Here is a 21,659-nt window from a genome sequence, read left to right on the forward strand (position 1 = left end):
GGAAATTGTCACGTGCTCCGGTTTCTTCTTCTTCGGTGAGGAGGAAAGTTGTCAGGACAAGAGAGAGGATGAATGAGAGAGCAGAGTGACGACTGAAGCACTCAGGAAAAAAAAATCAATATCGTCAAACTTTCTGCTTTTTTTTTTTTTTTTTTTAAAGTAAAGTTTGAGATGAGCCCTTGTAGTCTTTATGGAGTGCTGAAGGCAGAGAGACACTTAGACAGCTTGGAGAGAGAGAGAGAAAGAGGCAACAGAAGTGCATAGAGAGGGATGCGAGTGTGGTAAGTCCAATTTTTGCGCGCAGTGAAGTGTTTAGGCTTGTTTAAAACTTCCTTTATAAAGACGTCGGGCCTATGACACATCGGCAGTGACTCACTTCATTCATAAAAACACACACACACACACACACAGACACACGCTCTCTCTCTCTCTCTCTCTCTCTCTCTCTCTCTCCCTCCTCTCTCTCTCTCTCTCTCTCTCTCTCTCTCTCTCTTTTCCTCCTCCCCTCCCTGCTGCCTGTCTCCCTTTGCGAAAGTTTAAAAAAAATGTTCCGTTGTTTTTTCTTTTTTTTTTCTTTCCTCTATCACTTTCTCCCGTCCTGTCCTGTCCCTATCTCCAGCACTTCCTCCGTCGCATCCCGCTACCTGCGCCAATCAGTCCCCATCTACCTCTTCTTATCTCCCCATCTCCAAATCTCTTCCCCCCTCTCTCTCCCTCTATCACTGCAGACGTTTTAAAAAGCCCATTGTTTTCATGTGTATCAGCACATCTCATGTAACCATGTCTCTTTTAGAGCCTGTGTCCCTTTTTTTTCTTGTGTTCCTGTAGTGTGTTTTGTGCTGTACTCAAAGGGTGAAATGTCACAGAAAGTGTGTTCTTGTTTGTGTTATTCAATTTATGGGCTCTTGTAGGCTACACACAGGCACATTCCCTGTATTATAGCTAATACGCAGGGCAAACACCTTTCTCTCCCTCCTTTTCTCACCCCTTGCTCTTTTTTTTTTTCAAAGCCCCTCCTGAGACAGCAGCCTGTTATTTCCACTGCCCCCCCACACACCTCCTTCTCTTTTTTTCACTCCTTCTCTCCCTCTCCAGGGTGAAGGAAAGAGTGAGGAGTGAGAGACGGATAGGGGCAGGAGAGAGGTGTTGTCCAGACCAGAAGGGGCCTCTGAAAGTGTTGCATAGAAACAGTGAGCGGACACACACACACACACACACACAAAGTTTAGGACAGACACATGCTGGAGGGGTTGCAGGGTGGTTGATGGGGTCAAACATGCACGTGGATGCACGCACTCACGCTGTTAAAGAAAAACATCTAACAAACCAAAAAAAAGCACTAAAACATGCAGAAACATAGCAGCCTCCACACACAAACATGATTTCTCACACTATCTGTACGTCTCCGCTTTCTGTTTGACACACACACACGCACGCACGTAGAGCGGGGCAGCCTGGAAACACTCAGTCAGGTGCAGTAAAGCGTGGCCCACTGTTGCAAAGGGCAAAAATGAGTTTCCAGTCATCACAGAGGGACAGTTAATGCATCATACTGTACGCATACAGTATATCGCAAGGGAGTCAGAGGCACACGCACACACAAAGGGAGAGAGAGGGAGAGCAGGGAAAAGGAAGAAAGCGTTTTTTAAGTCTGGGTGTGAGATTAGGAGACCCTCATTCACAGACATACACTCATGGTGTGGTTAGAAAATAATTAGTGGTGGGCCTTGTATGCGCACAATCGCACACTCATACACACACAGATTTGCCAGTCCGGTGGTGGGCCTACACAGACAAACAAACACCCTGCAAATGATGAGGGCCTGGTGGCAGCGAGTGGGTGGCGGTGAAAAAGGGTCATGCGCTGTTTTCTCAGGTCAACAGTAGAGAAGAAAAGAAGTGAAAGGAGGAGAGCAGGAGAAGAAGGGGAGGAAATAGATGAGTGCGGTTGGACGTAGGGAGATATTGACACACTCACTCGCTCTTTTTAATTTCCCACATCAAAGGTCCGTTTGAAGACACAGCTGGGGAGAGAAGAAAAGAAAGAGTGAAGTTAGTCACTCTCCCTCATTCCCTCTCTGGGCTGCCTCTCATGATGGGGGTCTCCTGGGTGGTTCTGAGGCACACAGTCTCCTGTTAGGCCATCCGCCGACGCTGATCACTCACACACTATGACACCGGGTGGTTGCCCTTTACGTGTGTGTGTGTGTGAGTGTGTGTGTGTGTGTGGGAGTGCGTGCGCACATGCATAGATGTCAGCGCGCAAAATAAGGGTTGTGTATCTTTGTTTAGACTTTTGTTTTCGTGTGTGTGAGAGCGAGCACACACTGGCGCATGCCTGTTGGAAAAGGGGGAATCCAGGGTTTGTGTAAATGGGTGTGCGTACAGTATATGTGTGTAATTATGGGTATGTGGTGGTATAAGTGCAGTGTCTGTATAACGTGCATGAGCATCAGTGTTTGTGTGTGCGTCTGCGTGTGTGTGTGTGTGTGTTTGTGTGTGGCCTTCATATGCTACCCATTACATCACCAATCTGTGTAAACCACCATAGGAGGAGAAACAGAGTGAGACACTCAGACTACGACCTCAAAGACATCAGAGAGGAAGGGGAACCTGTGACAGGGCCCTGCCAGGCCTCACTGCCAGACAAACTTTACTCACACAAGCTTCACTCAATTCAGTCATGCTTTACACTAGGTTTCCTGTGCGCCATGGCATGTATTCACACATTATTACGCAGGCTTCAAATCCTTTGAATGCCTCGCACTCTTTGCTCACCTTTCTGCCAGGCTGTTAATCCCGCAGTTACTCAATTCATGAGGCAGCTTTGAACGGAATATCAGTGTTTTATTATATCATAATTACTGACAAGGAAGAGCTTGAGCAAGAGTAGATTTTTTTTTATGTGGGGGGGATTTTGGTTCGTTGTTTATTTAAGTGATTAGGCTGTAGTCTGATTATGAGAACAAATACCGACTCAGTTCATTGTGATATGGTTGGCTTTCCCATAAATGTTTATTGCCACCAGTTAATTTCCATGTCCAGGTGATAAAGTAGTCTTGTGGATTTTAGGGTTAAGTCTCATGTTCTGCTTACCTCAGAGTGTCATATGTAAACAGTGAAAATGTTGGCCATGACGCAACACTGCTCCGATGGTAAAAAGGATTATGTGAGAAAGAGTAGTAATAAATTCATCATTTTTTTATGTCGCACCCTCATTTCCTCCAGGGAATTCCAGCAGGGATTGAGTAAACAAACCCGGAGATTACGTTCAAAGAGAAAACCAAAGGTCCGACCTATTACTGTTAATATTTGCTCTCCTATAACAGGACCACTTTCAAGTTTCCCCATGACCTCCTCCACCTCCTCTCCTCTTCCTCTCCTCTCCATCATTCTATCCCCCTCCCGTTCATTTTCTCCGGCTCGTTCCCACGTGCGTGACTGCGGTGGGGCATCCTATCAGGGGAATTGTCATGGTAATCTTACCCTAACCCCCCCCCCTTCTCCCCTCCAGTTGCCCTCTTATACTTCTACGTACGTCAGAGAGCAAGTGAGTGTGTTAATAGTTGGGGGGGAATAGTGACACACAGGAGGGGGGGTGCACTCATTGGGCAATAAAGTGACGTCTCTGACTCTCTCTTTCTCACTGTCAGTAATCAGTTAGTGTGCTGTTGTCGTCTTTTCAAACAGATATATTGGCAAAAAAAGACCCTCCTCCCATTTCCCCCCCGCCCTGTCTCCCCCTCCACACTGCCAAGTCTTTAGTTGGGAAAACTCCCCACGGACGTGATTTACAAATTATGCGTGTCAATTGCTCTCTTCCTTTTCCATGTGCACGGTCCACTCGAGACAGATATGGCTGTTGTGCATCTGTTGCTCTGCTTTTTTTTTATTGGACCATTAAAGGAGGACATTAACCAGTATCATTATTGCAGTTTTCCTCCACTGGCTCAGCTCACAGAGCCGCGCAAAGGGCAGGATGCAGGGATGAAAGGGAGAGCATGAGGCAAACGTCTCTACCGGCACAAACTGGGGGGTTAGGGGATGGGGGTGGGGGGGGCAAAATGTTTAAATCACCTCTCTATTAAACACACATTTACGAGGCTCATTTTGTTTGGAAACCAAACTCTATGGTATGTGACAAAACACAGTGTGTGTATGTGTGTGTGTGCACGTGTGTGCGTGCATGTATAACAGCGAGAGTCAGCCCTCTCCCTTTCTCTGACTCTTGTGTGTTGCTCACCTGCTTACGTCCCCCTCTCCCCCCCCTTTCACTCTCATTGCGTCTGGGCAGTTTTGCGTCTGCGTCTGTGAGGAAATCTCTGAATGAACTAGTTGAAGCAATAGGTCACAGACAGAGTGTGAGAAAGAGAAGGGGAAGGAGGTGGGGAGGAGGAGAGGGGAAGGGAGGGGAGGGTAGGGGAGGGGGGTACAGCGGGAAGCAAGCAACCCACGCAAAAAGGAACTTTTTACTGTGCAAACACTCTTTCCATCTACCCTGCTTGCTCCCTCCATCTCAGACTGGTGTTAATACACTGGAGAGCCCAGGCCAGTCTCAGAGCTCCCGCTTTCTCCTCCGGCTCTCCCTCCCGCTCCTCTCAGCGCCATTCTCAGTCGCCCTAAACATTCTTTCCTCTCCTGTCATTGCGTGTCCTGTCTGCATCCCTCTCTCTCTCTCTCTCTCTGCCCCTCTCTCTCTCTCTCTCCTCAGCTCTTCCTCCTTTCAAAGTGCTTCCCCTCATCTCACTTTCTCTTGCATACTCGCTCCCAGTTGAGAGCCCTCTCCTCTCCTCCTGTCCTCTTTTTTCTCCAGTGCAGTCTGGAGCGCAGTAGTATCAATGAACTATAAACAGTACAAGCTTTGAACTACCAAAGCATATGTAATCAAACATGTGCATGTAAACAGTGAATCGTTTCATCACCTAGCTGCAATATCTCGGCCTCAGTGACCCTGTCAAAAAAAAAAAAAGAAAAAGTAAAACAGAACCAGAAAAGAGAGCAGAGTGAAAGTGAAGTTCTTATTTTGGTGCATTCCTCAGCGTGCAGAATAGTTGCCCGGGAGACATTACTTGTGCATTCTCTGTCCTTTTGTCAGTCTTGCACCATTTCTGTGGTGAGTTACTACATCTGTGTGTGTTTGTGTGTCTGTGAGTGATGTATACTGTATCAGAGCTGACCACTACTTGCCGGCGCGCCGTGCGTCTGCGTCAGCCACACACTGAGCCTGTTGTCGTGTTATTCTACGGAAGCTGAGAGCTGCTGACAAACACTCAGGGGAAATGGGGAGGGGTGTGTGTGTGTAAGGGGGCAGCGGAGGCCTGGAGAGACGACGGGGAAGGAGTGTAGGGAGCCGGGAAGACAAAGGGAAGAGAACTTGTGTGACGTCGCAGTTTGCCCTACTGAGTGACTCTGTCAACGTTACGTGACCCCAGTCACATGAGGGGGTGGGAGGATGCCCTTTTGCAGATGGTTGGACACACAGATACACACGTATACAAATACACACGTATGCTTACGTCTGTTAGACAGTTTACTCCAGCATTTAAAACAATTTATAACCCACTACCCATTTTAACTTGACATGGCCTGGCTGTTTCTGTGAATGCTGACGCACTTCAGGCCCCTTCACCACTGGCCATTCATTAAATTAACACTCATTACACGCTGGCAATCATAAATCAACCTCCCACAACAATGATAGCAGATAACACAACTTATAACAGCACGCATGGGCAGCTGTATTGATTCTACTGTCCTTCCACCAACCACTTCCTGTGCGTCAGCCATACAGAGTGTGTAAATTTCATCATAACTAAGAGCAAACACAGGAAAGGAAATTTCATATCCGCATGTTGTCAGTGTTTATGTTTTGAACTAGCGGATGGACGGACTGGCCGAGCTGAGCACAACAGTTTGGAGGCTGAGTGCATTTGAAAATGTTTGGAAATCAAAAAGACTTCTCTCCACATTCAGTAGGCTGTGCTTTGACCGCACAGGGAGGGGAGGCGGACCTCAAGTTCACTGAAATGTCAACTTTGGTTTGAAGTGACTTTGACTTAAAGCGGTGCAAACACGGCACAGAAGATACACTGTCTTCCCTTTTTTTTTGGGGGGGGGGGGGGGGGGGGGGGGTCGAAATTCTCTGCAGTTGTTGTTGTATTGCAGTTTTTTGTATTCTTTCTCGGAAAGAAAGCCCTTACTGTAAATGTTTATATAAACTGCGAACTATCTGTCCCTCATACTTCTTGGACGGACTATCTTATCTCTGGAATAGTGAGAATAAGATATGGAAGTAATGTGTTTGCATGCATTCTTTTTAACCACCATTATCATTATCTCCAGCTGACAAGTCTGAGTCTGACGGCCATCTTTCAGCTGTACATCAGCACGAATTGTCACAGCCTCAGCGCCTTTCCGGTTTTATTTTCTTGACCTTTGTTCATTCACTAAAGCTTTGTTTAGTGATCAGTCAGTGGCCTACCTTTATCACTGGAGGGCTGTGACTAAGAGGAATGACACGAAAGTTATTCCAATCTCTCTATTCTTGTTTCCAGTGTTTACTTGCACTTTGACCCCCTGCTGCTTCCAATTAGCCACAAACTGCTCTGTCGGGAGAGCTTTAAATGCCTTACATTTCTTCTTTCATCAATAACAGTCTGTGAGTCAAGGCCTTAGAAATGAAAGCTATCCAGAATTTTCTATTTTTGGCACAGAGTTCACAGACATTACCATTACAGCCCCGCCGCCACTGTCTTTTTATGTCTTCCCCTCCCTTTTCTCCCCGGCTCCTCGTCTTCTTTCTGTTCATCAATCACACTGTCCATCCTCATCAGAAGGTCACTGCTGGATGTATGAATGGTATTGGTTTGCCTCAGCGCCTGCCTTGTATTACAGACGCCCTCGCATCTGGCTGGACCCCCGGTAGTGCCAGGAAGCATGCCAGGAATGCAAGGAATGGCTCAGTGGACGATAAGAAGGAAATACCCTGCAGCAGAGTGGACTGAAAGCCCAGAAACAACAGGCGCATGGACAATCACTGGGAAGAAAATGAAAGGGATGACGACAAAGAGTGGGATGGAAGGGGATGGAACAGGATGCCTGGACAGACATAGGTCTAGGTTTGACACTAAGACAATAAACACAGTGACAGCGGCTATCCAAAGAAGCAGAGACTGATGACGAAGATGGAGTGGTGACACATGAAAAGGGGAAAGGAGAGGAATGGAATGGGATACGTGGGTGGGGATGACTGGATTGAGATAGGTGAAACTGTCATGGAGAAAAGAGCTAATGACCATCGATAGAGATGGATGGGATGGAGTAGGATTAGAAAAAACAAAGGGATGGAAGAGAATGACGAAACAAAGATAGTGACCGTAAAGACGTAAAACAGACTATCTAAAGGGTGTTGGGCTAAGAGCGAAGGAATACTGTGGGACAGGAAGAAAACATAGGAGATAGAGACATGTCACAGGAAAGGCGAATCCCTTTAATCAGGCCCTGATTGGGTGACAGTGAGTGGGAAGAGGAGGAGACACAAAAGACACACCACACAGGAAGATTTTTGGCTGGTGAGTCCCTGAGTTTGACTGACAGCACCTCTTTATGACTCACTGACCCGGCTTTTCTACTGTCTCCCACACACTGTGCCATCTGCAGCGGCTTTCAAGCTCAGTTTTGAACACCGAATGCAACATGGCCAAACCCTGATCCAGATTACCCTCCTCTTTGTAGTGACCTACTAAATCTGAAGTTACATCAGTGTCTACTAACAAGCCAAGTCCCTTTGTCTGACTGCTGGTGCTGATTTGGGGGCAGCTAGTCGGTAATTGTTTTGAGCTGCTAAATTGCACCAGGACGGATTGGATTACCTACCACCAGGGTAGTCCCCCTCCTCAATGTTTCCCTGTTTCCCCCGGATTACATCAGAGTTTATGCTCCCTCATCTGTGAGTAAGCACATACCTCACAGTCGAGGGGAGGCCTGAAACACGTCTAATGTTTCAGGACAGAAAGGTAGATAATAGGATATATGGAGGTGGGCAGGAAGTGTAAAGAGTCATCTGTGCATGTTTTTCTATTCATTTCTTATGGAAAGATAAGAGATAGGTTGATGGTGATCAAATTTCTTAATATGCATCCTGTCCTGTGTATCTGTGTGCATGTGCGCTTGCGTGAGTTCTTATTGTTCATATCTGGCCTAAACCCAGTTTTTTTCTGTATTCAGATCATAAATAATGAAGGAAATGAAACATTATCCATATAAAACTCCCCAGGGTGTCTTATCTTGTATGACATTGATTCATGCCTGTAATATCATGATCACAGCACAGACCTCTGCCAATTACAATAAGAAAATCGACTTGGATAAACAATATTCCGGCCACAATCTGGGCTGCTTTTCTCAAAAGCTACGTACTAATTAATCTTCAAAGCGAAAAGCATTCTTGCATGACAAAGCAAGTCCTGTAAGTAGCCACTCAAAGAACACTTTCCTAGGTCAGATCAACATTGTAAAGCTCAATCGAGACACGGTAAGTGCAGAACAATATGATGAGGGACAGCACATGAAATTATTTGTGCTTTATGGTGTGGTTGCACAGAACAAAATTGGGGTCACAATTCAATCCAGTGAAAGCGGACAGTTCTGCCTCACTCTAGCACTTTTGGGTCAAAACCTCACATAATGACTTGGTGTGGTTCCTTGGCTTTTCGACCCATCTGAAACAGCTGACACAAGGCAGATAGGTGGGTGTGTGAGTTTTGAGGTGAGGCAGTGAAAGGCTCAGGCCGTGCAGACAAGGAGAGGTAACTCTGTTTTTTTGGTAACTGCATTAAAAAGAACCCCTGGGAAGTTTGGACCTCTTACAGCTGAGGTGGAGCCTGGGGCAGCCAAGCAGCAGGGAGAATGTTTTCATGTGTTTATGTATGTGTTTTCCTTCACTACTGGGACTTATATGTATATGGCCGCAGGGCTTTCTCTCAGGTCCGCAGCTGAGTGTGACGGGGGTTCACTCAGGGGTATAGGAACAGGCTCCGGGGACGACCTGTGGAACACCCCAGTTATCCTCCAGGGAGCGATGCTATTTAGGTGCGGTCCCCCACCACCCTTCACCTCCAATGTGCCGAATCAGTGGAAGGCAGAAACCCAGAGAGTATCCCTGACACTAATATGGAAAAAAGCCTGTTTGGAGCGAATATAAGGGCAAATATTATTCTTCCTGAGCGTAACCACGGCGAGCACCTCTGACCTGGCAGTGAAAGTGCTGAAACAAAAAGCCCAAAGACTTTTTCTGCTCCATCAAAGGAGAGCTACATAAAATAAACATGGCCATCAGATTACCACGCTGAACACGGGGCCACGTTAGCCTGCACTGGCCGCCCTGCCGCCCAACCCCATAGCTCTATGGGAGTTAAGTGTGGGGTCCACTCAGTCAACACCATGACGCAAAATGGAACAAGCCTCTGACAGAAGCCCCAGGCTGATGGAATAAGGCCCCTACCCACAGGCCCACAGGCCCCCCGGCCCGAGAGAAACATACTGAGCGAGAATGAGAGAGAGAGAGAGAGGCAGGAAAACAGGAGGAAAGAAGAGGAAAAGAGGGAAAAGGTAAATGAGGACATTTTGGAAAAGAGGAAAAGACCACCAGTCCCAAATTGGTGGCACTGGCCCCGTCCCAAATTGAAAAGCACACACATAAATGCGCTGCAGCCCTAGAGAGCCAACGGCAGGCCAGGACAGACAGCCGCCAGTGGAGAGGAGGCCGGGGCAGGGCAGGGCAGGGCAAGGCAGGGTACAGTGGTTGGTGGTGGTGGTTGTAGCTGCCAGTGAGACTGTGAGGCTTAGCTGGCTAGTCCGACTAACAGTGGACAGCCTCAGCCCGTTGGATCTGACCTCACAGGGGTTCTTTTATATCCCTGCATGTGCCTGCGTGCATTTGTGTGTAGGGGCATGCATGTGTGCACCAAAAAAAAAAAAAAAAGGAAAGTTTGTTTGTTTATGTGTGCATTTCACGTTTGGGTGATGTAACCAGAAGAAAACAGAACTGTCTCTTGAGGAAGACCAAGGCTTTTCTCTTGGCCTTTTAGTCACTCACTAAGGCTCCGCTGTCCATTTCATCTATGAGTCTCCCCATCTCCAACCTCAGCAACAGTCTGTCGTCTGTCTGCATCTGACTGATTTCCCTCCCGGCACCTCTGACCTTCTCTCCACTCGTCTCAAACCTCACACAGATTCCTACACCCCCAGTCTGTCTCTTTGTCTGTCTGCGAAGAGATTCGCCTGCTCCCCTGTTTACTTCCTGGCCTTAATGCAGGACTTAGCCCGCAGCCATGAACAATATTTCACTCTCACTTTGTTTCAGTCTGTAGCTAGCTCCCTGACTCTCTAGTGACTGTGTCTCATACAGCCAGGTCCTTACATATTTTCATTCTGGGACCCAAAATGATAAAATTTACTTTATTTCTTGTGAGCCAGAGTCATAAAAAATAATATTGCTCCCCTTTTCATGTGGGACCAGGATAAAGAAACTATTTGGGTCCCCACCAGGATAAGAAACCAGATTCCGCAATATTTGGTAATGATGACTACTTTGGACATAAACCCTCACACTTTCCCCCTCCGATTTCCTGATAGTGCATGTCTCACAACCTCCATCAGTGGCCCTACAGTCATCATTTTCTACCCTTTCCCCTGACGCATGACTTGAAAAACCTCCTTATACTGCGGGCTTTACAATGACGTAGGGCTCAGGTAAAGTGTTACCAGATCACAAATAGATACTGAGGTTGTGCCAAATTGTGGTTGTTAGGGTTAAGTGTGAGAGCCATGGGCTTTTTCTGCTTCCTGAAAATGACTCCTGTGTGTACAACAATGAATACAATCCCTGTGGTCCACTGGGCCTCATACCAGCAGCATTGCATTACCGTGCTTGCCTCCCTACTGTTCTCCGTTTCTTTTCATCCTTCTCTCTTTTCTCCTCTGACTCAGCTGTTTTGTAGGAAACTCCATCTCTTTGAAGAAGGGAAGAATCTTTCATTACTCGACAGCAGGGAGAGAGAAGGAAAGAGGGAGATGATAGGGAAAGAATAACTGCCCCATTGTCTTCAGCCCCCTCCCTCCACCCACCAATGATAATTGTGTTGAGCTAATTACAGAGAGCCGCTACAACAGGTGTGGGACTCTGCACCTGGGTGAAGAAATCTACCAAGTGTGTGCATGTGTGTGTGAGACAGAGAAAGAAGAGAGTGTGTGTGTATGACTGTGCAACTCTGGGTGAAAGTGTATGACATTTTGTCTGTGTCAGTGATTGAGTTCACAGAAAACTGTGTGTGTGTCACATGCTTACTAAACCTTACATGTTACTTAACAGTAGTCAGACATTGGTCACCGAATTGTATCATAGACTACTGTACACAATATCACACAATCACTGTGGACCTATACCAGTCTGAGCCCCATCTGTGTTAAATTATAAGTCCACAGACTACATCTGTATGACATTACTGGAAAGTTGAAATTAGCACACAAACACAGTCTCACTCTCACTCATACACCGCATAGAATTTCAAATGAGAGTGATTACAATCACTTAATTGATAAATGTAACCACAGGGTGCCTCTCCTCATGATTCATAATCTATAAGCGGTCTTTTTCAATGGCATGTTTTTAGATGTCAGCTCAGTGAGAATATCAGGGAGACAGAACCGGAGGCAACAGTGATGATGTAAGCAGGGGTCTCTCACGGGACTGATGTTTTTTTGGGCTTTTTACCGTAAAAGAATTCATCTGTGAAGCTGACCGGAAGAAAGGAAGCCGTATGGCCGGACGCCAGAGAAGAAACATGATAACTTGAGTTTTCGAGACGTCATAGAGCTTCACTCTCAAAACAAAGAAAGCGGGGAACTGTTTTCTAAAGCTGTCTGGCTGACCAGACAGTGAAATTAACTGGATATTACAGAATTGTGACAGTAGCAAGTTTAAGTTAAGCTGTTACTCATTTCAAACGATGATATCACCTGTCTGCTGTCTACTCATGGACAACCACTTGCTAATTTATACTTGATGAGCTGCCTGTGGGACATTTCTGTATGGCCACATTAATGAAATGGGAAACCCTACTGATCAGACCACTTGTGTGTGTCACATCAACCAAAGGGAAATTAAAATCTCCCCAGCTTTGACCTTTTATGACAGCTTACCTTAGTAAAGGTAACCTTTGTGTGTGGTTGTTACAGTCTCATTTGCTTGCTTGAGTCATGACCCTGCGTAAAATGCTACCATTATTACAGGAAATGAGAGTGTGCTTTTGGAGCAGACGATAATGTAGTTGTATGATCGCCTCCTTAGTCAAGCAATTCTACCTGCAGACTCATCATTTAACGTCACAGGGGAATGAGTCCTGCATCGCCACCTTGTGGAATGTTTGGTGTTAAGGCTGAGGCGAATGCCAAGTCCCAGGGGCCCTACTGTGGGAAACAAGCTTGTCAAAGATCATATGGAAACTGTAGGTCTTTTAGACTAGAATTCAGCATTTTATTAAAAACAAGTAGTTCAAAAACATACATGGAAGCCAAGTAAAACAGTCACGTAAAGCATAACACTACGTGGCCCAGCCAGACATGGAGTTTTTACTCCCTGCTTTAAAATAAATTCTATAAAGACATACCAAAGCCAATGTATTTCTCTTACTTGAAAATATCTAAATGAGTAAATGAATTGATATGGAAATGTCATGAACAAACACACAACCAGGCAGCAAAACATGTCCAGTTTGCATTTTCTGTGCTTCTTCTGGTGATATCCTTTTTACTTCTATATGATATCCATAAAGAGACAAATTTGGGCTTGCTCAAAGCCGAGTCCTCTGATTGGCGGGGAGCTCATCCTGGTCGAGTCCCCACAAGAAGGTGCGGAGACGTGTCACTTCCTTTTGGAGCTCAGGGCTCGGGATTGGCTGGGAGAGGTCAAGGCGTGGAGTCTCATTTGGCAGGATAAGAGGAGGATGGTCCAGGAAGCTCTCAAATATGTCTAAAAGATCAGAAAAGGAATAGAGATAACTGACTTGACAGATAATTTAACTGTTTCATTGCCTCACTTGCATGTTTGAGTTTATACCCTCACTAGTTTTATCTATTTATTTCTTACCTCCACTCAGCTCTGTGCCAGGTGGAGGGGCCCAGGATGCTGGCGGGGCTCTGGTTGGTCCCAGCTTGTAGTGAGTGAGCAGGTGGTGCAGCTGGGCAGGGCTTAACAAGGTATGGTCCTCCTGTAAACTGATCCAGGATGACTGGAAGATGAGAGAAAAAATGCCGTTATGACTCCAGGGGAAGGCTGATTTGGCACTCCACATGTAATTATATTACCTGAATGAGTCGGGTCTTGGGAATACACAGAAAGTTGACTGTGATTGACAGCTTCTTCATAAACTCAGAGGCAATGTCTCCTAATCCTGCTCCCTGTAGCCAGTCCAGAACCAGGTCCAAGTTTGTACGGATTTGGACTGCTCTGGACCAAGAAAACAGTCCATCTTAAATAAAGTAATGAAGTGGACAAGGGAGAGAACAGAAAGAGAAAAAATGAGGTTTTTCTGTTTTTAGTGTGATTAAGACAGGAAATCATTCTGTCTGGTTATCCAAGAAAGCACTTTTGACATCTTTATAATATACTGGCCCCTAAGGTGTGGCTCAGAGGAACCTTTAGGGATAGGTTCACAATTGCTCAAGTCTGTCTTAAAACAATAGTTAGGTTTTGTCTGCTGTAATCATTCTTCCTGTTCATGCAGACCATCAAAAGATCCCTTACTAATGCGCTTTCAGTGTAAGTGATGGGGAACAAAATCCACAGTCCTATTTCTTTTATATATATATATATATATATATCTGAAGCTAATATGAGGCCGTCCAAATTAGTCAAGTCAAGTGGATATTTTAACTAGCAGTTAAGTTAAAGTCTTTTTAGTACCAAATTCCCTCCTTTTTCTACTCTCCTTCCACCTCAGCTCAACAGGGAAACAAAAAGAGGACTAACTCTGGAAGATATCCACTTGATTTCACTGACCCAGACTGCTGAAGCCTCATATTAGCTTCTTGCTCAAAATGAGGACTGTGGATTTTGTCACTTACATTGTAAGCGTACTATGAAGGGGTCTCTTAATGGTCTGTATGAACAGGAGGAATGATTATAGCGAGCAAAACTTCTTTCAGTGTTCATATGGGCACCTGACTACTGTTTTTAGACAGACTGTGAACATATCCTTTAAAAAAAGAAACTGTGAACCTATACTTTAACCCATGTGCTCTCACCTCTCTCCAGCAAAGTGTTGAGCAAAGAGGTGTTGGTGAAGAAGAAGAGGTAGCCAAAGGTTTGGGAGGTGAGCGGAGGAGACAGACAAGCTTCGCGTGACAGCATCAGGGAACAGCGATACACTTCCACCAGCCCCGCAACTTTGGGTGGCAAAGCAGACACGTCATCCACCTCTGCCTCTCCTTCTCTTTTCTCTTCTCCCTCTCCACCCCTTGCTCCGTCCTTTTCTTTCTCTTTCTCCTCACTGGAGAAAGGGTTGGAGTCCAGTAGGGCTGGAAGGAGTGAGTACAGGGTCTTTGTAGACAGAAATGAAAGGAACTTGTTAATTTGTTTTTGTTACAGATGCACCACAGGAACAATGGCGGATGAACAGAGAGGGCAGATTAAGTTGGGATCTTTTCTTTTTTTTTTTTACCTTGGTAAGGTGATACACACACTGCTGGAAGGTGTGCATAATGACATCATCTAGCTGTGCCAGGGCTTCTGAACAGGTGTCCATGTCAGCTGTCAACACTGGGTCCCCGGGGGCTTTAAAGGAACGATCATGAAGATACATTAAAGAATTTCTACTGTATGTCCACTGTTGCTGAAAGTATTTCTTTGAAAAAGTAAATATCATCTTTTCTCTTTAATCACTTTCAAATCACCCTCACCTTCAAACTCCCACTCTTTCTCCATGGCTTCGACTTTGACCTGGAAGAAGTTAAGAAGCTCTGTCGCATTTGACATCCAGAACATCAGGGGTCGAAGGTCAGATGACAGTTTCTGGACATTGGGCAAGCTAATCTCACCTTCTTGTTCCGTGGAGCTGGACACAACATTTATGAAATGCCAAAGTTAGGTTAGCTGGGAAATTATTCTGACTATTCTCCAGTCAGTTTTTTGTTAGTGCTTCATAAGATCAACACACCATACTGTGAGTAAAAATAGACTGAGTTATTATTACTCAACTATATTTGAGACATTTTTCAGCATCACTGTGCTAAAATGCTTTCATCATACCACAAAAATTTACCAAAGACATAACAGCACAAGCACAAATGTATCATGAATCACTCAGCAGGAGATCTCTAAACAGAGGAAACATGACGTAGAACAAAATGTTCTTACTTTTGCGTGGGATGCTTATCCCCAAATTCCTTAATGTTATCCTGTAAAGAAAGTTGGAGACAGAAGAGAGGAGAGACATCTCGGCTTAGTGTGGGGGTGGAGGAGGGGGAGCGGAGTCTAGCTCTGCAGCCAGGACAATTACAGCACATTTTCCAGCAGGAGGGAAGTGACATCAGCTCATCCTCACTCCTGTCCACAACCTAGCAGGCCACAATGAAGGGCATATGTCTGTCTGCTGGTTTCTCTGTCTGACTGAATGTGGCAATCTCAATCTGCCCACCTGATGTTTTCCTGCCAAGCTCGTCTAACTGTGGTCACGACCGTGCAGTGCAATCCCAAAAAAGGCTTATGGTTCATTTGTTAAAACTTGACAGATGAACCAGGACTAGACCTCTGAGATATTTAATAATTTTACTAAATGAACATGGTGTGTTCTTTTACCTACCCAGACAATTTCTTTTATTAGGTTGGCTGCCTTGAGTAATATCTGTGGTGTGAGAACAGGGTCGAGGTGTTTGGAGGCATGATCTATCATGATTGACAGGAGATAGGCAGGAGCTAAAGGTCCTCCTCCAGAGTCTGGAGAGGAATTTTTGGAGATGATCTCCTAAGAGAAAAGTGAGAGATATACATAAATTAATTCATTTTATATTGTTCCAGGACAGTTAGAAAGAGTTTGCAAAAATTCTCTGTCTTCCTGTCTCACCTGTAACAAGGCATCAGCATGACGGGGATGGAACTTCAAAATTGCCTCAGTAGATCCCAGGTACTGCCTCAGTACTTCCTGTCTGTCCCCCAATCCAGAGGGGCAGCAGGTGGTGGAGGCATCAGCCTGCCATGGCAGGGTCAATGCCAGCGGCGGAGCTGGAGTCACACGGGGGTCACGGTACAGGAAAAGGAAGTGGTTCCCCACACCAATCACATCCCCAGGCTTTAGCACTGTCTCCCTGTAAAGGGCCACTCCGTTGTGTGTGACGGCACCTCCTCTGAAAGGCCGCATCAGAGCTGGAATAGAATAAAAGTAGATAAAGAGAGAGTACATGAAAAACTGCAGCAGTTATCTTGGATTTAGGTCAGTATAGATGCCCCAGTTTTGAATTTTGTATGGCACCATGCAGAGATAATTGTAGATCTTAAAGGTATGATTTGAGCCAGCTCTGTTTGTACCTTGTCCAGTGGGCGTCTCGGGAACAGCTGAGTCTCTCCTGATCAGTAAGTGTCTGGCCAAAAGGTCAGGTGCAGACAGGAACGTGTCCACCTTCAGGGGCCTCTTCCCCTTCCTCTCTCTCTCTCTATCCTTCTCTCTCTCCCTCATTGTGGGTTTTCTCCCAAACACATGCGTATGTCCCGCCATGATGTACAAAACAAAATCCTGCACAAAACACATAGTGGAGAGCAGAAGAGAATCAGGGAGGTCTGTTATCTTTTAAGTGCTATGGTTTATTTCCATCTTCCATCAGATGTTGTGTTTAACAGAAGGCGGTTGATAACGTATGAAGTGTGTCACAGTTTGCTACAATGAAGACCTGTGTGAGGTCATTGTGTGAGATGGAGTGATGTACACAGAGGGGTTTTGTGCTTTCGTTGGATAAATTGTTGAGGCATTGTGCTGCTCTGAGGATGTTTTGTGCTGGATGCTGAATGGGAGAGGCTTGTAGAGGGATGGAAACACCGATGGTATGCAGCGATTACAGACATGCAGGTATGATGTCATGTCAAGGGTGTGTGCATGCATGCACCTCTGCACCAATTCTCTACAACATGCCTATTACTTTGCATACGTGCACATCAGAGTGTACGCTTCTTGCTATATATTATACTGTGTGCATGTCTGTGTGTGGGTTACATTGTGTCCTTGTGTGTCTGTGTTTACATAGTGTGGAGTACTTGTGTGTGGGTGGTGTTTGTGAGTATTTGTTTGTGTGATACCATCTGTCAGCATGTCTTGCCTTGCTCTGATCGTAACCCTGCAGCAACAGGAAGTAAGGTCGGTCTGTGGGTGGAAGGATCAGACTTTGTGACATCACTTCCAGGTCACAGCTGGAGTAATCTGTCTCGTCCTGTGCCGGCTGGTTCGTCCATCCAACCTTTCCTTCAGCTTTTGATGCTCTAACCTGAAAAAGTGGGTTAAAACGTGATGGTTAGAAGAGCAAATGCACCGTAAATTCAGTTTTTCTTTCCCATAGTATCTATCTCACCTCTCCTTGCTGCGGGTTGATCATGCTCACAATGTTCTTCCTGTCCTGCACTCTTCCATTGTTGTTGGGCCGGTTGCCAGAGCCACGTGGGTCATTACTGACGTGGTTGCCTTGGCGACGCCGCAGACTGAGGTTCATGTCACTGATGCTCCTCCTGAGCTCTGTGTTCCTTCCACGGTGACCGCGTTCACTCTCCTCGGGTCCCCCTCCTGATGACATCCTGCTCCGTCGCCAGCGCACACCTGTTGCCAGAAATATTCAGAGGATCAATCAGTCCGTGCAATGTAGAGAGATGATTTCCTTTGCATACAAGCATACCTGTCTTTTGTGTAATAGACATACCTTGGTAGTTCTCTCCCTCCCTCTCACGCTCCTTCTCCCGCTCTGTCTCCTCTCTCTCATAGTCTTCCTTCCTTTGGATTTCAAAGCGCCGCTCAAATCCGTCCTTTGGCCGCCACATGTCCACTAACAACAAGGGACATTCCCATGGGGCGACACTTCTCCGGCACTCTGTCTCCCATTTGATAGCTCCATCTGGCTGCTGGATGGGCTTTCCAATGACATCACACAACAGGAAGTCCTCAGGGCTGTGTTTCTGGAGAACTAGAAGGTAATGGAGAAAGGGAGGGGAGGAGGGGGGGAGGGGATAATTATTTTTCCATAACACTGCTGTTTGTGGTTATATTAAGTCATTCCCAATTGGTTAAAAATATTTTGAGCAAACAATTCCTAGCAATGGATCACAGCAGAGGTCCCAATGAGAGAAAGTTTCCCTCTCTTGTACCTGCGTCATCTGTCTCCTCCCTCTCTCTCTCAGTGTAGCGAGTGATGACCTGGGCGATGAGCTGCCTGGCTGTGGAGTGGATGTTGGCCAGTAGGGAGCGATAGTTGGCCCCACTGGAGAGGGCATCCCCATAGATCTTGATCAGGCCTGGGGCAGAGGAAGAGGCAGGGGGCAGGTAGTGGTGGGAGGAGGGGGCAGCCGAGTGGGCCCATACCTCTCTCTCCTTCTCCCCCACTGCCCGGTCCCGATCACTGTTGGAGCGCCCCCGCAGGAATAGATGGGAGAGGCGCTTTGTGCGGGACTGGGGCCCGGCAGGCCGTGGCCTGAGGAAGGCCGGGGATGGAGATGGGGATGGGGTAGGGGAAGCCAGCGAGGGGGTGGAGTTAGAAAGGGAAGAGGAAGGAGCAGAGGGGGCCTCGTGGAGGGAGGCTGCGTCAGAGCTGGTGGTCGACCTGAGAACAACAGAGGAGGGGAAGACAGATGGAGGAGAGAGGAAGGAGAAAGGAAGGGACCAGTCAGCTGTGAATTATGACTGACAAAACATGGACAAACAACAAGGACTAAAATAAAACAGGGAAAGGTTACAGAGTTGAAAGGATACTAATGACAGTGGAAGTGAGATAAGATGACATCAATGTATAAAATGTTTTGAAAATGTTTAGCAGACACTGAATTCTAACTAAACAGTAACTGGCATGATAAATTGAATATGGGTGACACAGAAGCAAAACATTTTAACTTAAGACTGACTTCACAGAGATAGCGCTGGGCCAGCGACCCCCTAGCTTGGCAAAATGTTTCCTGGGAGAGTTGATCCACAGACCCACTGGGAAATGGAGTTTTCTGAAGCGAGGACTGCCAGACCCCTCCATCTGACAGAAGGAGAGAGATTATTAAAGATACATTCAACTTTTCAATGTAATAATCTGCAGTATGTCAAGATATTGTAAATGTCAGGTTTCCTCTAATCTGCTTTTAATCTACCTCAACGCTATAGTGAGAGATGTGTGTCAGAATTGCCACAATTGAAACAATATAACAATAGAATGATGTCACCATCAAGAAATATCAACAGGATACCTACAGTAAGATGTCAACAAGGTGAAAGCAAACAGAGAGAAATTAACCCCGGCCCCCCCTCCCCCCCCAATCAGCCCCTGAAAAACAAAAATGTATTCCCCATTCTCAAACAGGAAGCATCTTTTGTAGCAGCTGTCGCGGTGACAGGGAAAAACCCACTCCAGAAGGTCACTGCCTGCCCCATTTCTCCATGTTATTTTCAAAAAAGTCACCATCTGATTTGAAGATCACACTTGCCTTTTCCTACTTTACAGGTGGAATTCAGGGGCCTAAAGTTAATCATTGTATTTCCCTGGAAAACTTCCACCTTGTAAAGCAAAATCTCCGATAAGATTACAAATCTTATCAGGTTTTGACATGTGTATGCACATCTAAAATCAGTTGTTGTGATTCCAGGCAGAAAACACAGCAGTTTCTAAGGCCATCCTGTCCTAGATTATGCAGTGGAACATTTTGGAAAACTCAAAAAATCAAAATAGCACAAGATTAGACATTTGAAGGTATTAAAATTTGAATAGACTTACCCAAAGTCACGTCTGATCCTTCTATACTGTCTTATTATCACCCTTCGCCACCTAGATGCAAATATTCAGCTCAAAGTAATCTAATAACGTTGTAAGTTTCCTTTTCCCAATGGTGAAATTCCATTTTTTCAAAGGCCTCAACCGGTCACAGGTCTACATACGCATCTTTACTTCTTAACATCCATTAGTTTGGTCTTCTGTTAACTAAAATACCCTTTTCTTTTGTTTTTCACGATAACTGGACAGAATCTGCTCGCTCTCTGTGGCTCTCAGCCTCTCTGGGTCTATAGATAGAGAAACAGGCCCATTGTTCTAAGTGACAGAATTTCCTTCCTTTGCAGTGGACAACACCTATATCCTGACTGGGAGAGAGAGAGAGAGAGAGAGAGAGAGGGAGAGAGAGAGAGAGACTGGTAGAAAGCGAGGAGAGAAGTGTGAATTTACACATATATGGGCCTTTGAGAGCTTGTTGGGAATACTCTAGTGTATAATATACTGTACACTAAAACCAATCCATATCCAACATCTATTTGTTGATCTGTTTGAATTAAACAGTAAATGTAATATGCTATTTTATGCTAAAAAAAAAAGTTTAACTACATCAAACATGGTTTCGGAGCCATAACAGTTTCTCAAGTCTCTCCACTGCGTTGTGATTTCTGATCAGAACTAACAGTATATCATCGAGCATCTCAAAACAACCAGAAAGGGGCCTGGTTTGAGGTTTTTGCTGGAAAGAGGATGAAGGAAACTCTCACAGTGAGACAGGAAGTTAGAGTGAGCGACAGAGACACCTGCGATCTTTGACCTTGTCCTCGACAGGAAGATGGGTGATGGAGAGAGAAAGCGGACTGTCACTGTGTCCCACTTCAGGGCCTGGATCCTCCGCACTCCGTATTATTAGACTGACTATGTCATAATGGGGTTTACCCATTTGAACAGCTTTTCCGCTGTTTCAAAGTGTCTGCATTTCCAACAACATGTACACTAATTGTAACATTAGCCTGATAATCAGAGTGAATAACTAGTTTGCTTTCTTAAATTTAACCACCGAAGAAACATGAAAAAGAGATGAACATGATTAAGACATCTGGAACCTGATCTGTTGCATGTTTTTCTACAGCAGGTTGAACCTTCAGGGCATCATCAGTCGTCACTGTTGGCATCATATTGATACACCAAATCAAATCTACCTGTTTTTGGTCTCCCTTGTCAATCATATTCTTGAGAGGTTACAACCCTCCTTTATTTCAAATTGTAAAAATCTAACCACAATCACCTTAATCAATAAAGAGTGTACCTACAAAACATCATTCACTGTCATTGAAATTGAAGGCTAAATGTCTCATCAGTTTCCCTTTTTTAGATTAAAATGTCTCCCCTGATTTAAACACTATATACACATATATAAACAAGTTCAGCTATTCCTTATACTACTCTCATTGCTAACATCCACAGGTGCTACAAGCTGTACTTTTTGGTCAGTTTTTGTCTGAATGAGGTGTGTCGTTTTCCATTTATTGCTCACAGCTTTCTGCTGTCACAAAACCGTCCAGCTCACAAAGGTGTTTGGTGTTCGCCTAATTAGACTTCTCCCCCAGGAAAATGGGTTCTTGTGCCCGAAAAGTACAAAAAGTACGCTGTTGCAATCTGACAGA

General features: G+C 45.5%; 1 protein-coding gene and 1 long non-coding RNA gene across 3 annotated transcripts; one reads left to right on the forward strand and one right to left on the reverse strand.

The window, feature by feature from the left end:
• Positions 1 to 193: 193 nt before the first annotated feature.
• LOC122988086 lies at positions 194 to 18,103 on the forward strand. 2 transcript variants are annotated; one of them, XR_006404696.1, is made up of 3 exons: positions 194 to 281; positions 1,096 to 1,190; positions 18,018 to 18,103. It is a non-coding gene; the product is annotated as an uncharacterized LOC122988086 (long non-coding RNA). The 2 variants fall into 2 exon arrangements; XR_006404695.1 differs by lacking the exon at positions 18,018 to 18,103 and adding an exon at positions 6,895 to 12,434.
• On the reverse strand, positions 12,511 to 21,641 carry rasip1 (Ras interacting protein 1). Its single transcript, XM_044360080.1, has 16 exons — positions 20,002 to 21,641; positions 19,148 to 19,269; positions 18,398 to 18,849; positions 17,956 to 18,216; positions 17,614 to 17,855; positions 17,365 to 17,529; positions 16,583 to 16,787; positions 16,122 to 16,420; positions 15,861 to 16,022; positions 15,416 to 15,456; positions 14,959 to 15,113; positions 14,721 to 14,833; positions 14,305 to 14,599; positions 13,366 to 13,529; positions 13,148 to 13,289; positions 12,511 to 13,030 (listed from the first exon to the last, which is right to left on the reverse strand). Exons 2-16 carry the CDS (start codon positions 19,267 to 19,269, stop codon positions 12,852 to 12,854), a joined length of 2,997 nt encoding a protein of 998 aa, XP_044216015.1. The 5' UTR covers positions 20,002 to 21,641; the 3' UTR covers positions 12,511 to 12,851.
• Positions 21,642 to 21,659: the final 18 nt, after the last annotated feature.

This window comes from Thunnus albacares, chromosome 8, assembly GCF_914725855.1.
Source record: "Thunnus albacares chromosome 8, fThuAlb1.1, whole genome shotgun sequence".
Lineage (NCBI taxonomy): Eukaryota > Metazoa > Chordata > Actinopteri > Scombriformes > Scombridae > Thunnus > Thunnus albacares.

Bases quoted from the DNA above. Each gene is read 5' to 3' on its own strand.
- rasip1 (XM_044360080.1), bottom strand. From the start codon at position 19,269: ATGGAGGGGTCTGGCAGTCCTCGCTTCAGAAAACTCCATTTCCCAGTG. The intron at 16,023-16,121 runs GTGAGACAGGAA...CTTTTCTCTTAG, and splicing joins ATGCTGATGCCTTGTTACAG to GAGATCATCTCCAAAAATTC. The intron at 15,457-15,860 runs GTAGGTAAAAGA...CTTTCTTTACAG, and splicing joins TAATAAAAGAAATTGTCTGG to GATAACATTAAGGAATTTGG.